Genomic DNA, 16,885 nt, shown 5'->3' with positions numbered 1-16,885 from the left:
CTTAAAAGGCAAACTACAACCTTGCCCTTGTCACATGGTGAGTTTGTCTCATGGGTAGATGTAACTGTAATATGTCAAAAGTGCTCACCTGGTGTGGTGCTGAGGTGGCTTTGAGGAAGGGGCCGAGGATTATTGTTCACCGGACCGATTCGCATGGTTCGCTGGTAGCGCTCGATTTCTGACAGCCTGTCCGAAAATTGCTTTTGAGAGTCTTCCATTTTCACTCTGTGTCCTGAAAGATAAACAAGAGTGGAAGAACGTTATTGCAACAGCCGCATTTAGAAAAACGACACGGAGAAGATTCTTGTCATTTATAATTTTACTTTACGTTAACTGTTTACTTAAGCGCTTTGTTACAGCTGCCGCTGTTGTGAAAGCGCTATATAAATCAGCATGTATTGTATTGTATTGTATCTTATGCCACAAAACATCATAAATGTAAAAAATAAATGTGCCTCTCTCAATGATTGGGACTGCGAGGACCGTTGTTGCTTCACAGTTTCCCAATCGGTCACACTGGATGACGTTACCCAAGGGGCCAATGTAACCCTGTTTTCAACCTCCAAGTGCAAAAATATTGTTCAGAATGTTCGCAGACCTTGAAATCCATGGGCCAGACTCAAGCGATACCCAAGCTGCACCTGCTGTCGTGTCATCCACAGATAACAGCGGTAAAAGTGCTCAAAATTATTTCCTGAGAAATGTTATTTTCCTTGAATTGTCAGACCAAGAAATATTGAACCAACACAAATCCGGCTTCGACCGACGCAGCACTTAGTCATCGGGAAACTCCCTATCGGGCTCGAAGAGCATGCGGTCATCAAAATTTTGTGTTTGTGTGAACATGAGCTCACTTTTAGCAACCTTCATTTCCATGTACACTCTCAGATGACAAACCCAACCCTTTGGCTTAATGTTAACAATTAAAAAAAAAAAAAACTCTTATCGTGGCTTTTATGTGGACACTCACATGTCCGCTAACATGTACACACATCACGCACTTTACATTTATCTGGACACACCTTAAACGTCCGCTTCCGGATGAGGTTTATTCCCTCTAATGGGAGGAAGAGATTTTAATGTAACTATCAATGCACCAAAACCGTGTGTGTGAACCGGCATGTATACATTCTGTGGTTTTCTCATTGGCATCTCTGCAGACTACCCTAATGTGAAGTAATGGCTGGATTTGAATATTTTATCACTATATAAAGGGGGCAAGGCAGACGGACCAATATGGATTTTGCCCGTCCTTTCTCTCCCTGACCCATGGGCAATATATCTTCACTTGAAGGTTGACCCATGGGTAAAGTTTGCTCTCGTTTACCGCTCTGTCCATTTGGTTGTGCCCGCCGCCTCCCCTCCATCCCCTCTTTACCAACAATATAGAAATATCAACCTCTGTATCCCCCACCACCTCCAACACACGTATGTAAGATGACACACAAGGTCCACTGGTGTGTGTGTGTGTGTGTGTGTGTGTGTGTGTGTGTGTGTGTGTGTGTGTGTGTGCTGACTTAACCCTTTAATGCCTGACCCATCAAGGAATAGCCAGAAAAATCAGATTTTTTGGGAACTGAGATGTTCTTTAACCCTTATAACAAAACCCCCAAAAATATTTTTGCCATATCATGTTGTTTTACATATTTGTGGTATCCCATTTATAAGCATTATGTAGATTATATCTGAAAAAGAAAATTTGGGGAAAATCATATTTTAAACCTGCAGTATCAAATTTGATACAGATGATTCACTGTACTGTAAAGAATGAGTTACATAATGAAAATGCATGTATCAAATATGATACAAATGGCATTATAGGGATAATATTATCTGAAGTGCACGCTGGCAATCTTTTAAACATCACCTCTAGTGCCCCGGCAACAAAGAGTGCGTGTGTGGAAAAAAAAAAAAAAAGGACGCACTAATGACTCATCTGTCTGAGCAGACACAGCAGTTGTGTTTATTTTTTGGGATGTTATTCCGCCCACCAGGGCAGCCTGTGCCGTTCCCTTGGAACATGCTGTGAACACACACTGGGATACACTACATGGACAAAATTAACTGGCCCTTACATGTACCGGAAAGGAAATTTGTTTGTTGTTCTTGTTTTTGCAATGACAACAGCTTCCATTCTCCTGGAAGTATTTAGCATAATTTTTTTGGGCCATTTTTCCAGAAGAACATTGCATGCTCAGCGGTCACCAATGTTGGACGAGGGTCAAGTGCCTCTGTACCAAAACGCATCCAACCGTGCCTTTACGAGCCTTGCTTTATTCCATGTGGCACAGTCATGCTGGAAAAGAAAAGGGCCTTCTCCAAACAGTACCTACAAAGCCGGAAGCAAAACGTTGTCAAAAACGGTCTTGGTGTGATGAAGAGATAAGGATTAGGATTCAAAGGAATTTAGGGGAGGACTCCATGATGGAATAATGGTTCGCACATCTGCCTCACAGTCGAGAGGGTTCGGATGTCAGATTGGGCCTCCCTGTGTGGATTTTGCACTTTCTTCCTGAGCCTGGGTGATGTTTTTTTTTTTTTTTTTTTTTTTTTTTTTTTTTTTTTTAACCGTAGTTTAAGTGAAGACTTTAAATTGACCATATGTGTGAATTGAGTGTGAATGGTTGTTTGGGTGCCGTGCGATTGACTGGCGTCCAAGGTGTGCCACAGTCTCACTCACAATGAGCTGAGATAGGCTCCAGCCCACCTGCAACATTATTGAGGACAAATATTCTAGAAAATGGATGGATCAATAGATAGATGGACCAAGTTATGCTAAAAAAAAAAAAGTTGGGGTGGGGGGAGGGACCAATGCAACTTTTTCGGTTATTCATTTAACCTCAAGAGTTAAGTCAAATAAATAACCCACAAAACCCCTGTTTTGTCCATGAAAAAAATATGAGGCAACCCCCAAAATTGGGTTATTTCATGGTTTCTTAACTTTTAGGGTTACATAAATAACCCACAAAGTTGTGATTCCCTTTTTGACCAAAGTTGGGTTACTTTGTACCCATCAGTTTTTAGAGCAGATGACTGATTAAGAAATACTTTATTTGAGACTATTAGATTCACCTCTGATCCGTTTCTTCTTAAACCACAATGGAAGGAAGGAATGAAAGTCCGCTTCTCTCACCCCCCCCGCACCCCCTCTTTTCCCTCTCACACGCACATTATGACACACATGCACACAGTCAGTCAGCCACACTGAGGCTACTGTCTGGTCTGGGGGCTGCCAGGGGGAGGAGAGCCTCCAAATATAGCCCCTATATATGTCCTTGTGTAGTTATTAAGAGATTTACACCACCTCAAAAGGATCAGGTCAGGGAAATGATACATCCCAACGATCTCTGGTTGGAAAAAAAAAAAAGGTCGACAGGCAGGGAAAAAAATGATAATTGGCCAGTTTTTCGAAGGCCGCAAGAGGAATAGTGTGCCTCTTTATAGTGATTATTCAAGCTGGCCACAAGCACGCACACACACACGCACACGCACACACACACACACACACACACACACACACACTTGAATCCTGCTTCCAGAGGAAGGTTATAGTCGGGTGAGAAGGTTATTTTGGGGGGAGCGGGGGCTTCATTAGAATGCCGCCTGGAGCTCATTAACACCGGGGGCCGCCAATGCCGTTAACACCTCTAATCAAGCGGGAGGAAGCGTGAAGCGCTCTTCCTCACCTTCTCAAACGTTTGCTGAAACTCTCTCACCAACCTGGATACTTCCCAGTTGAGTAAAGTTGAGAGCGGAGGACAGCACACTCACTCACTCATTTTCCGAAACACACTTGGCACTGATGATGATCAGTTCTTTTCTTCTTAGGTCTTTCTAAATGGACTTTTGGTTCTTGTGGTTACTTGCAACTAATGTAAGAATAATTGTTTAATGCTCTGTGGCTACCTCTGACGGTTTTCCATTTTCTATACATGTAGGAGGTCCCCAAGTTCTGAACAGCTGAGTTGCGAACATTCGCAAAATGCCGTATTTTTAACCGTGCGCCACATCATACTGATCAGTACTGTCTATTGTGAAATAAATGTTTTATCAGAAAATCATGCCTGCTATTGCTTCAAAAGAAAACTTGATTCTCACTGCTGAAGAATCTGTCTAAAGTTCAAATCTACACTCGTACTCAAAGAGTTTGCACTGTTTTCATTGTTGGCTTTGAGTACGACAGCATGTTGTCCGCCCGTATCTCCCAGTTAACCTTCACGTTCGTGTTAATACTGCGTCTTTGGCTCGTTGACCTCAGTTGTAGCAGCGCGTCTGGAGCGACCGCCATCATTTGACTTGTACTCTGCAGGCCAGAGGGGTGCCGGAGATCCACTGCAGCCCCATTTCAGAGGGGTTTTTGTGGTCGGATGAATATTTTATGTGTCAGGGTGCACTTAGGAGAGAATGCCCTCTTTTTCTTGCTATGATATCATAACCACAAGATCGAGCTGGGAGACAGGGGCCGGTGCACACATGAGGCCTAAACAGCGGCGCTCAATATGCAGGCAAGTAGAAATGGACGCTGTAGATTTACTAACCTCCTTTCTGAATCATCTGAAAGCATTATGGAAGTCTATGAAGAACAAATAAAATGCTTGATATAAAATGTCTGGTATTAATAATGTACTGAGAGGAATGGGTGTGTGTTGCGAGTGTTATATTTCCTGACAGTGTTTTATCTTGACTGCAAAACGACTTCCCTTCTAGCGTGCACTTCTGCACTCTTACTGCATTTAGTGGTGGAGCTGTGAAAAGTTGTTTTTCACAAGATCGGCTCGCCGCAGTATTTGAAGGCACCGCGTATTCAACAAAAAACCCGAGTAAGTCGTGGCCAACTTTCCCTCCACAAAGCCTGTATCAGCCCGACACGGAGACGGCATTCGCTCGCCGCGACCGCCCGGCCCTCAACACAGGCGACTGAATGATCCGCTACGATGACCTATTTCCTTCCTTCATTCTCCACTCGTTCCCTCTATGAGTGTTTCTCTGCCTTGAAAGAAGGAAACGTGTCCCCATCCAACAGGAGACACATTTAACACAAGCTCGTTTTAGTAAAGGCCTTGGTGCTTTTTCAGGGGGCAATCTGAAACTCTATCTGGACAGCAAAGGACAATACGTGCTTTGGCCTGAACCCAAGGCTGCAGCGAGTATATCTGAAGTGTAAATATTTGTATTTGCGATATAAATGGACTTGATAGGCTCCAGATAACAGGCTACAATTGAAGTGAATCACACATTGAAATGAAAGCTATGTCTGAACCGTAAAGTCGGTGGCCGGCGTGATAGAGCCTTAATGGCAACGACCTCAGCGCGCCATTTTGAAGACATTCAATGAAAGTCGGTGCCGAGCGTAGCAGTGAAGCAAAAGCTCAGCTGTGGAACATGATGCGAAGTTTGTTAAATTGTTAAAGTGGAGCAACAGTTGGAGGGTGTGAGCAAACTTCCGTTTCGACAAGGTTTCAACATCTGTTGAGTAAAATCAAGCACACCTGTCTTTCTCTTCCTCCTGAGCCACTAACAGCCTTGTTGCCACCCAGCCTGTCTTTCCGCCGTTTTTTTCTTCAACTTCCCTTTTTCTTTGTTGTTTTTTAGTTTTTGTTGTTTTGTTTTGTTTTTTCTTTGAATTTGCACAAACACACCGCTCGGAGCGGATCACCGCAGCAGTATCCAGCTTGGTACTCCCAAGACCGCCAATCACACGTTGAGGTCTCTCAACTGGGGCAAATCAAAGTTCTTGTTTTGAGGCTGACCCTGAAGGATGTGGTTTTTACCCTTGGTTGGTGATTGTGGCTGTCTCGTCTGGCCATAAATGAGTCCGGCGCTCGCCACACGCAGACGTTACACAACTGGAAGCTCATTTCCATCAGCGTTTTGTAAGACTTTGAGAATAAAAACACACCTTTTGCACATAATAGAAAAGTAGGGCTGCAGGATATGCGCAAGAAGGCCAACTTTTATCTTTTCAAACATTCTGCTGTCTGTTTTCATCGCTACCTCCTCCTTCTTTGCCGCAGAGCTCCGGTCCCTCGGGCAGATGCACCATTCGTCTCGGGGGATGAGAGCAGTGTGAAAAATCCCCCCTCGCATCGACGGAAGTTGCTACACGAGACTGCTTGAGCAGAGAGCGCAGCCTTCCTTTTCTGATAAAATGATAACGCTCCTTGCGTGTGTCTGCTTAACGCGTATGTGTGTGCGTGTGCAAGGGGAGCGAGTGCCGGTGCCACACAAGGGCATGTCTACAAGGAGGCAAGTTGAGGCAAGGCAAAGAGAAGCAAGGGGTGCCAAATGCACCCGGATTCCCGCCCAACACAATAGGGCCTGTAGCATGCTTCAGAGCAATCAGCTTGCTTTTGTGCTGCTGCTCTGTAATATTTGTGTGTGTGTGTGTGTGTGTGTGTGTGTGTGTGTGTGTGTGTGTGTGTGTGTGTGTGTGTGTGTGTGTGTGTGTGTGTGTGTGCATGGGCACGTTTGTGACACTGTCTTCTGGAATACTCTTGAGGCATTTAGGAGGTTATTATAAGATGAGGATTTTTTTTTTTTTGCCTTTCTCACTGGTGCTTGTGAAGCACAGTAGGCCCATTGGACTCGAGTGACACATTTTAGAAAAGCGGTACTACTTTTGGCTGTGATATCGTATCGCTTTAAAATGCCGATGGTGTTTGTCCGTGCATATACTGTACGCGGCAGTTGAAGTGTTGGGGCATCGGGCGAAAAGCGGGACCTCACGGGGCTGCGGGAAAGGGGAAAGAGCTGCTGTTGCTGTCACATAAATGCAATGGTAGTAGACGTGAGAAACACGTTAGTGCGTGCTATCTCACGCCCAATATCGCGCATTCCCCCCCCCCCACCACCACCCCTGTGCTCATGACAATTGAGTCAAAGTAAAGTGTGAAATTTAAAATGTGTGACTTTTTCCACCGTGCAAGCATGCAAACACACGACGTGTCGTTTTCACACTGGCACGAGAGGCGTGGTTACAAAGAATGGGGCTCTCTTCTTCGGTGATATTTCCAGTATGGTTTCACATGCCAAGGCTTCCCTGTGTGTTTACCTACAGGATTACAACCTTCTGTACTCCTGGAATGACAAAAAAGACCTTGCTTCACCTATTATTTGCTCACTGTTCCTAACCAATAAAGCCTGAAGAAATAAACATCCAAACCACATGGTAGTGGTACACAAAGTCCTTTCCAGTAACCAGCAGGTGCTTACCCGCACCACACACACATAAACACACGCACACACACACTCTACTTCACCCCTGTGCCTGATGCCTCGACGGGAGAAAATGGTTTATTGTCATAATGCAGCCGAGGAGAAAATATTCCCTCACTCATGGGCCATTTATTTTTGTAAATGCAGATCGGAACTTTTATTGAATTATGCCTGAAAGCTTGTAATGGGTCCCTCCTGTGTGGGTCCGAGTAAATATGGAAGAGCGAGGACACACAGAGCGAGCATTTTACTTCCCCTCGTAGGTAAGTAAACAGGAAAGACGCTTGGCTGGTGCATTTAGCGGCTCGAGTGGAGACGGAGGGAGGCCGGCAGCGCCGTTGGCGGCGTGTTTCGGTCATTCTCTCACAAGCGTCTTGCTTGGCGGCATACTTGCAATGATCGCAATGAATTCATAGTGTTGTCTGAGGCCTCTGTAAATAATTTGGTAATTCATAGTGTGTCTGGGTGTTCTATCTGGCGTCAGCAAATATAGGGTGGAAATTTTAGTCTGAGTGGAAAAAGAGAGGGCACTTGAGCCTCAGGCTATTGTGGCTTTCACAGACATCAGCACAGAGCACATATTACACTCTGACTATCTTTCTTTTCCCCCTTTTGGTCAAAAAAAACTTTGTCTCTGCGTTGCAACTTGCAAGTGCTCTTAAAAGACAAATTAGTCTGTTTTCTGTTGAGGTAACTGCTTCGGTGAAAGCATTTAGGCTGAATTATCCATCGAAATTGACAACTGCTGTCTGTGCCGGTCTCCCAATCGCTATGTGACACAAATGTAATGCTAATAATGATTAATTATGATGAATCTGTGAGTTAACTTGCAGTGAAATTTTATTCCAATCAAAGGTGCATTCGCACATGATTGGAGAAGAATGTGATTTTGAGATGCTGTTAAATTTTCTTGAACATATCCGACTACATTCCACTTGTTTTGCTTTGTTTCTTATTTATCACCGAGGCAAAATAGTACACCCAATAATTAGAAAGAACTGGCCACCAGCTAAACCAACTGCGTGATTGGGTTTCTGGATGAAAATCATCCTTTTTTTTTTCTCCTCTCTTTGCATGAGTGAATGCTCGCTACACCAGACACAGAGAAGCCCGCAGCGTGTGCAGGCCACGATGTCTCCAGGTAATACAGTACATCAGCCAGTCACAGCGCAAGGCATTAGCAGTCGGGAAAACACCCAGCACACGCCCTCCCCTGGCACTAATACACCCGCAGGCCTGTCTTTCAAAGACACCCATCTCCATTTTCAAACATCAAAGTTGGCTTTGAGAGAGCAATTCGCAACGAGGCCGAGCCTTTCATGTGATTTGTGGAGCAGGGGCGTGGCCCACGGCGAGCTGACTTAAAGCGATGGAAGCACCTGGCAGGTGCATGAGCGGCACGACGTGCACGCATGCACGCCCACACACACACACACACACACACACACACACACACACACACACACACACACACACACACACACACGGGGGAGCAACAACAACCATAGAGCCTTTTGTGGACTTTATGGAAGGACTGCAATATCATAGGAAAAAGAAGCAAATATCATTGTGTGTCTATTTGCATACTTTGTACAGTATGTGTGCCAAATGCAAATAGCCACACACACACACACACACACACACACACACACACACACACACACACACACACACACACACACACACACCCATTTAGTGGTGTTTTGTTGCCTGTATTTATTCGACTGGGTGTGTGCAGCTACCTACAACTCCAGGAGGCGGACTTGGGGTATGTGTATGTTTGCACGAGTGAGTGTGTATTCATAATGATTTCAAGTGTCACTGCTTGCTATGCCTCAGAAATGTTATCTCTTCAACTCAGTTATGATATAGATATGTATTCAACAGCTCCAAAAGTTATTTGGATGTTCAGAGGATTAGTCAGGTGAGCCTGTGAGTTCACTGAAATAAGGTAGTCACTAGGAACCGTTTATTTTTCAACACTGACATCACAGTGAAAGACGATTCACAGACCACTGACATTTTCCACTCACTTTTACGTTTCGCGCTGCCTCTGAAGTTGACATACAAAGAAAATATTGCTGGCGCGAGAGAAAAACGATACCATTACATTTCAATACGTTATTGGGGTTGGAGTTTTAGCGATGAATAATAGCACAGTATCATACTGAGGTGTGTTTGTAGTATTTTACCTCTCAAAGTTAACAATACACACGATTAGAAGTATTAATAAAAGCCTCTCTGACACTGCCAAAACCGAACCTTGCATAAATATCTCATATAATATTTAACCGAGCATCCGCCGAGTGTCCGCATGCAACATTTGTTGTTATTTTAGGAGGTGATGTCAGTCGAGGAGCCATTTAAAAATCAAACTCAAGCACGATGACTTCATGAAGGTTCTGATTCATCTGACAGCAAAGAGCGCAGCAGATACAGAAATACAAACAGTACAGCGCAGCGCAACACCAAACTCATGAGTGTATCGGGAGCGGCTGATCTCATGCCTAAATACGACATTGACAAGCGCATCTAAAATACAGTTGGAGGATTCATTGGTGAGAGGAAGCACTCTTGGGCGTGTGGTGTGAGGGAACTGATAGCAACGACAACCAACTTCTTGGAGCGTCTGTTGTTTTTTTTTTTTTGTTTTTTTTTGGTCACAAACTGCTTCTGAGAAGTAAAAGAGGGGGAGCTTTCAGTTGCGACAGTTGAGCTTCCAGTTTGGCCTGGGCAGAAGTTTGATAATAATACGACAGATAGATCGAGTCGGGTGACGCATGCCGGATGTGTGATGAGGAAATCGGCAGTGAGGGAGACAAAAATACTTGGCTGAACCTCGTCAACGTGAATTCACAGCATGATAAAAAATTAGCAGCAAGCGCCTTACTTTCACCCTCAGAAGATTAAATATGATATTTTTTTTGTGCATGGTGTGGAATGACATGCTGAATCATCACTCGAATGAACAATCTCACACAACCCTTCGGTGCCATGCAAGCACACATCTTCAATGCCTGTGAACACGTTAGCAAAGTCTAGCCGAGGCTGGTTTCCCTAAAGTGCAATGACGAGCACACACAACACAATGGGTGAAGGCAAGAAAAGTTGGGAGGGAGGCAACCCTGGAAAAACGGTCCCTGGGGATCAGACGTGAAATGACAAAATGCCGTTTGTTTTATGCGTTGGCAAAAGCGCCTCTCTGTCTTCCTTGCTTGTAAAGGTTGCAGACGATTTCAAGTGGTGCCTTGTGGTTTGGAAAAGAATCTGATCATTTTTATGGCTCGAATAATTTGTGAATGGCCGTGTGTATGTCATGTGCTTTGACATGACACGACCGCGATGACAGTGTATTCTTACAATGTACAATTTTTTTTTCCCGTTGATAAAATAAAACATAACAAGAGGCCCCTTCATTTGGACTTGTATTTCTCTTTTGGAGTTCAAAGAGGTTCAGCAAGACCGAAGAGGGCATTTACTTGAAGTAATGAAGAATAAAATATTCGATTAGAAATTTTATTAGAAATCTAATTAAATCCAACACAGACGTTTTATTAAAACAACGATATTCATTTTCTCTTTTTAATTTTATTTATTTATTTTTATTGACATTGTCAGGGAGGTGCGAATATGTTTATTTTGTGGTTTTGTTTTGCACTGGTAAAAATTCAAAGCCTCATCCAGAGAGGCGTTTAGAAAATTGATTCTCGCTCTAAATGAAGCATTACGATTATTTTTATAAACTCAAAGGTAGATGCAACTCCTGCACTGGATGGCATTAGATTGTGCCGTTGAACCTAATCTTTTGGGTGCTATTAACCCGGTAACCTCGCCTCCAAAAACATTTGAACATATTATACTGTATTACATTGAGTGAGCCCCCGTGCATCAGCTTCGGCAAGGACCTAAATCAGTCCTGCCCTATATTAAACAGCGTCACCTTTTAGAAACGGGCCGGTGTAAAAGAAGCTTGGCCATTCTGACGCCTCAGCTGGAGCAGTAACATTTTGACAGACAGACAGGAGACGTCCTCTATGCGCACGGTTATTTCAAGCTGAGATGCTTGCAGATGCACATGTGAATGCACTCACACGCATACACACACACAATCAGATTGAAACCATCCACACGCATGCATTCACTGTTTATTATTATCTGGTCCCGCCCTACTGGCACTCACTGTTCTCTCATCGCTGCAAATAGCGTGCAACCTTGTCGGGGACTGGCGGGAGGGTTTGGGCAAGGCGGGGGGAGGGGAGGGGGGTATCGGTGGGTGCTGAAGGCCCTCTTTGAGTGCCCCTCAGCCCCTCTGCCAGGCATACACCCCCTCATGTGGCACTTGATACCTCTCTCGCCGTGCTCTGTTTTGACTGAACTAAATCCCCCGCTGTCGCAAATATCTTTGTGCACAGACATGAGCACAAGCCTCAGCCATCTACCCGTTTGGACCGCTGGGAAACCCTGCACGCTAGAACCATTAAAAACTGGATCCCTCCGTTGGAATGGTCATGAAATCCTACCTATCGCATCTATCGCACCTTGAGCTCATGAAAAATGGCGCACATTGCATGTGGGGCATAGCTGCAGCCATCGGGGCCTGACTCATCGAACGGCCGCTCTGCTTTATCCCTCACAGCAGCCAGCAGCATTAAAGCACATGAGATTGTGAGCTTTAAGTCACAGCTTCCCTACAGGAGATGACAGTCGCTGGGAATCAAGCTGTGTGTCAAGTCACCAATTTCATGAAAGTGTAATGACTCGTCAAGTCTGACCCTTGGTCTGACCAAAAGGTAAAGATGGTCTGGCGGGTCGAGGGAAGTTACCTAAAGCCACTTTTTCACCAAGCGGTAGAATTCAGTACAACATACCGCAGTATTGTTCAGGCCGTAAAACTCTTAATTACGGAGAAAGAAGAAAATTAGCATTTCGAGACAATGCAACCCACGAATGAATTGAACAAATTTGAGGAATCTCAGAAGGGCAACAATAGACGAAAGCTATTGTTTAGTGTCGTTGTTACCATTCGTGAAAGTCTACGCAAAAAGCACTCACTCAGTGATTTGCATGAAATCTTGAATCGTGGTGCAAATCTGTGCAATCCCTTTTGAGTGCAACTGGGGCAAACCTCCTCCTCCGCAGAAACATGAAAACATTAATGAATGAGAACGTAGACTCTTAAAAAGATCGAAGAATTTTGTGAGATTTTTCTTTTCATGTGGACCAAATTAAATACAATTTAAAAAATGCATCTAATAGTCTTGATATTCACTGATAAACGAATACTAACATACGTAACTCCACTTTTTTCTTATTAACAAGTGCTAAATTAATTTTAGCCTGTGCCTGTTTAATACTTTGATTAGAAAGGCCTCATTTAGTGTGTGCCCAAAACACACACACACACACACACACACACACACACGCACGCACACACTATCAGGTGCCACTCGGAAATGCAGATTCTCTGATGACCAATCAACAGAGTGCGTTGTATCTACTTTTAATGGTGACTGCACCGTACCCCAGTGTGTGTGTGTGTGTGTGTGTGTGTGTGTGTGTGTGTGTGTGTGTGTGTGTGTGTGTGTGTGTGTGTGTGTACTCACTGCGTGGTTCACGCGGCCCATCCACGGTGACCTTGATGGCACGGTGGTAAGTGGCCACTTGAGGCGGTCCGGTGAAAACAGTGATGGTCAGAGTGAAGCTTTTTCCTGCAAAGCAGCATTGCATGGCGCTTAGATGTCTGACTTTTATGTCGCTTATTAAAACTTATTCTTTGTTTTTCACAGTTGATTGTTTCCTGAAGCCTTGAAGCGTCGGCAGCTTTTGTGTCGCTGAGGCCTTTGGCATTGAAAAATAATAAATGGAAGGGTGGGGAGGGAGAGCATTTGGGACCACCTCAGTTGAGGGCCTGACAGCGGTTATATGATTCGGATTATTGAGAGAATGCGCTCCAGATTGCTTAAAAATGCTCACAGTGATCGTTTATTGTTCAACAAGGCGGGATCGTACTCCCATCTGCATCCAAATCAGTGGAGGGGAGAAGTGGGGGGTCTGGTCCCATGCAGACATGAGAGAGACATCTCGTGTTAAAAAGAGAGTGTCGGAGGAAGGGGGGAAACCGCAGTGTTAATTTACTGCCTAAATCCTATGGATGGGCTACCTTATAATTCAAAGACAATAGGCTGCTTCTATTGTTCGTGAACATAAAATGCACAATAAAAGGCCCCTAAAAAGGCCAGAAATACTTCTAGAGATAAAAAAAATATATATAGTAATATAGATGGACACTTCTCAGACAATGCAAACATCAAAACTATTTCAGCCTTTGATATGTTATTACAAACGCATGGACGCCAGGAATTTGGGGCCACTTGGGGGGGAAAAAAAGGTTTGGCCTCTTTACATAAATATCTAAATTACAACATACTGTATGTATTTATTTTATTTTACTTTTTTTGGCCCAAAGTCAGTGATGGACATTTATTTATCGTTAGCCCCTCGACGGCGCCCCTCAACATCGAGCCATCCTCGTAAATATTTTCATTTACAAAAATGGCAAAAGAACAATGTAGCGGCAAGCTCACGCATAAATGTTGACAAAAAGGGCGCCTTCGAAAACAAACTTAAAAGATGACGTGCGCCACCCCGACCCATCTCTCGGGATAGCATCATGTGGACAGTAAATTGCTCACCCCACAGATTCAGAAAATCTGTTTACACCCACTTGCGCCACACGCCAAACTCGGGGGCGCACTGCGCCCTGAACCAAATTATTCCGCATGAAGAATTTTTCATCTTTAGAAAAAAAGCAAGAGACATCGTGGGAAACATAAATAATTACTTTTTAAATTACACTTTCTTTTTCTCTTTATATTTCATATATTCCTTCAATAAAATTCATTAGTTGTGACAGTATTTATGTGTGCGTGCGCGCGCGTGTGTGTGTGTGTGTGTGTGTGTGTGTGTGTGTGTGTGTGTGTGTGTGTGTGTGTGTGTGTGTTCACCTCGTCCGCTCCTCCCAACGAAGCGCAGGTCGTTGAAGCGGGCCACTTGGTTCTTCATCACGGCGGAAGCGTTCCTCAGCTCGGCCGAGTAGTTCTCGTCGTTCCCGGCCATGACGGTGACCAAAGTACCATCAGGGACATCACCGAGGGCCACAACCTGTGCGAAAAAAAAAAGCGGCTGGACCGTCACCGTGGAGCCCCAAAACCCATCTTCATTTGTAAATATTTTCCCCAGCAGCATACATGTTTACACACGGATTATTTTCCTGAAAAGGCAGCTCCACTTCATTGTACTAAACTCAAATATGTGCGCGTCATGATTCTATGATGCTGATTTATGATTCTGGATGCAGACGCCTGGCAATTTTGTTTCTTTTTTATAGGCGACAATTCTACAAAAGAACATCCCGTTTTGCATCCATTTATAATTGCATGCTGCTTTTTAATATTTAAATGTGTTTCACAGTTGCCTCTGAATTGTTTAACTCTAATGCTTGTTATAAATGTGTGTTGTTTTTTTTTTTTTTTGCATGCATTAATTTCTTCAATGGCGCTTTTCGCGTCACGTTAACTCCGATATCCGTCTACGAGTTTACTACAGGTGAAGGACGCGGAGGGCGGCGTGAACCGTCTGGTGGTGGGCGGCTCTACGGGAATATGCATCACAACAACAGCTCGGGTCAGTGTCAAGCTGACGGGGGGGTCGGTGCAGAAGTTTGCACGGTTCTTCAAAGTCTGCTGTCTTCTTTCTTGAGCGCTGAGGATGGAGGCGACAGCGTAAACCGATGGGAAATCGGGGGCTCTCAACCACAGATTATAAAAAAAGGGATGATTGAGAGCTAGGTCATCTGGTGTTGAATCACTAAGAATGTCTTGTGACACTCGTTAAATGCGTAATAGGAGTTAATGAAAACAGTTTTGTCAGCGACAAAGAAATCCAGTCGTGGGGGGGGGCGGAAAACTGAAGAATGAAAAATCCAGCCTACTGACTTTCACGTCTAAATGAGAGCAAAATATTTAAAATAACACTTAATACAAGTCACTTCGGATATCGCAAGACTCCAAAAAAAAAAAACAGCTACAGCAACAGTGAAACTGTACAAATTGTCCTCCCGCGCGTAGAACGTGCGTCAAACTTCATCCAGGTCCTCGTCTCCCAAAAACCAAAAAAAAAAGGAAAACAACCCAATCGAGGGGCTGCCGGGTGCCTGCACGGATGTTTCACTCCAAGTTATCCACCGCAGAGCAGATTAAGGACGCGCGAAGACGTCGCGAGGCTGAATGGAGAGCTCAAGAGTGCCGCGAATTATTTTACCCGAGTCATTTTAGTCTTTAGTGGTCGGGAGTGTGGAGATGCTTTCCACCAATGAATCTTCTGGGTTGGGCTTTCAGTAGACCAATCAAAGTCTCCGCCGCTGCTGCTTCTTCTGCCCCAAATTCAATTATTGAGCCATCTCTTCCTTTTCTGTAATGACCAGTGCTTATTCTCTTTTTATGAAGAAAAAAAAAATAAAGAAAACCATTCCGTTTAAAATTCTCTTACTTTGTATTCATATAATGAATTGTGACTTGTAAATTACATACGCACCTATTTATTTCAAATACAGCATCTGACATTTCTGAAACTCTGACAAAAAATCACTTTATTTTATGTAAGGCATTACTGATTTTTATTTTATTTTTTTTAATGTTTCAAAGCAAAACATCTGCTGTAATATATTTACTTGTGAGCTGGCAATACTCTAATGGGACATTTATTTGTCCAATTTTCTCAGTGAGACGAGTTCATCACTTTATAATCAATATATGTACATTGTTCATTCATAATAATGCTGAAACAAATAAATAAAACAGAACCGTATTCATAAATACTTGATTTACACTTGAAGCAATCAAGTGAATTGGACAAACGTGTTTGGTGGAATCAAAGGAAAAGTGGCTTGATGAGAGAGCAGCCGGAAACCTGCGTGTGGTTCTTCTTACACACGCTAGTTGGCGCATTTGCCTTTAATTTCAAGCGGCGTTTTCGCGGAGACGACACTTTCATCTCTTCTCTGAAATAGATCAATGATCCAAACTAATACCCGGTAATCTAAAAAAATTCAACTAAATGATGTCTGAATTCAAGATCTTTACCCCACAAAATTGCATGATGTCATCTATTTTAAAATAAACCCACCGCGATATTGACAATTAAAATGAATTTGAATTCTCCCACACGTATTCGTTCAGTCGTGGCACATTAGAGACAGAAAAAAAAATGTTTATGTTCACACTGTGACAATGACTATCTTATTAAATAACCAATTTGAGCAAAGATTTTTTAAAGTGCACACCAAGCAATATTATATTAAAGCGGTCGTGTAATGACATACGTTTCCCGTGTTACTTATTAGAATTATTATGTGAAATTAACAACGGAATCTGATTTAACTCATACAAAATATGATACAGTAGGTTACGATTTAAATGAACCGAATAGAAACTGCAGTATTTAAAAAAAAAAAAATCTGCTTCCGATGAGGCATTTAAAATTGACTCCTTTAATAGCATACGAATTAAACCGTTTTAATTATTTGACCATCTTTAAACTCGTTGATAAATATCGTCAGTGCTGTACGTTGTCGTCTTCACTAACTAGTCATAGCCACGGGCTCCCGCCCCCC

The 16,885-nt window shown here is 43.5% G+C and overlaps 1 protein-coding gene across 1 annotated transcript in view; it reads right to left on the bottom strand.

Moving 5' to 3' along the window:
• Positions 1–16,885, bottom strand: part of runx3 (RUNX family transcription factor 3) — a 55,228-nt gene that overhangs the window by 14,231 nt on the left and 24,112 nt on the right. The window contains exons 3-6 of the mRNA XM_019878274.1: positions 14,808–14,866; positions 14,220–14,460; positions 12,819–12,923; positions 89–232 (exon numbers count right to left, since the gene is read on the bottom strand). Coding sequence (XP_019733833.1) covers positions 89–232; positions 12,819–12,923; positions 14,220–14,460; positions 14,808–14,866 — 549 coding nt within the window. The remainder of the gene's footprint in view (positions 1–88; positions 233–12,818; positions 12,924–14,219; positions 14,461–14,807; positions 14,867–16,885) is intronic.

The sequence above is a fragment of the Hippocampus comes genome, unplaced genomic scaffold (genome assembly GCF_001891065.2).
Source record: "Hippocampus comes isolate QL1 unplaced genomic scaffold, H_comes_QL1_v1.1 scaffold470, whole genome shotgun sequence".
Classification (NCBI taxonomy): domain Eukaryota; kingdom Metazoa; phylum Chordata; class Actinopteri; order Syngnathiformes; family Syngnathidae; genus Hippocampus; species Hippocampus comes.
This window is presented reverse-complemented; position numbering and strand designations above follow the sequence as displayed.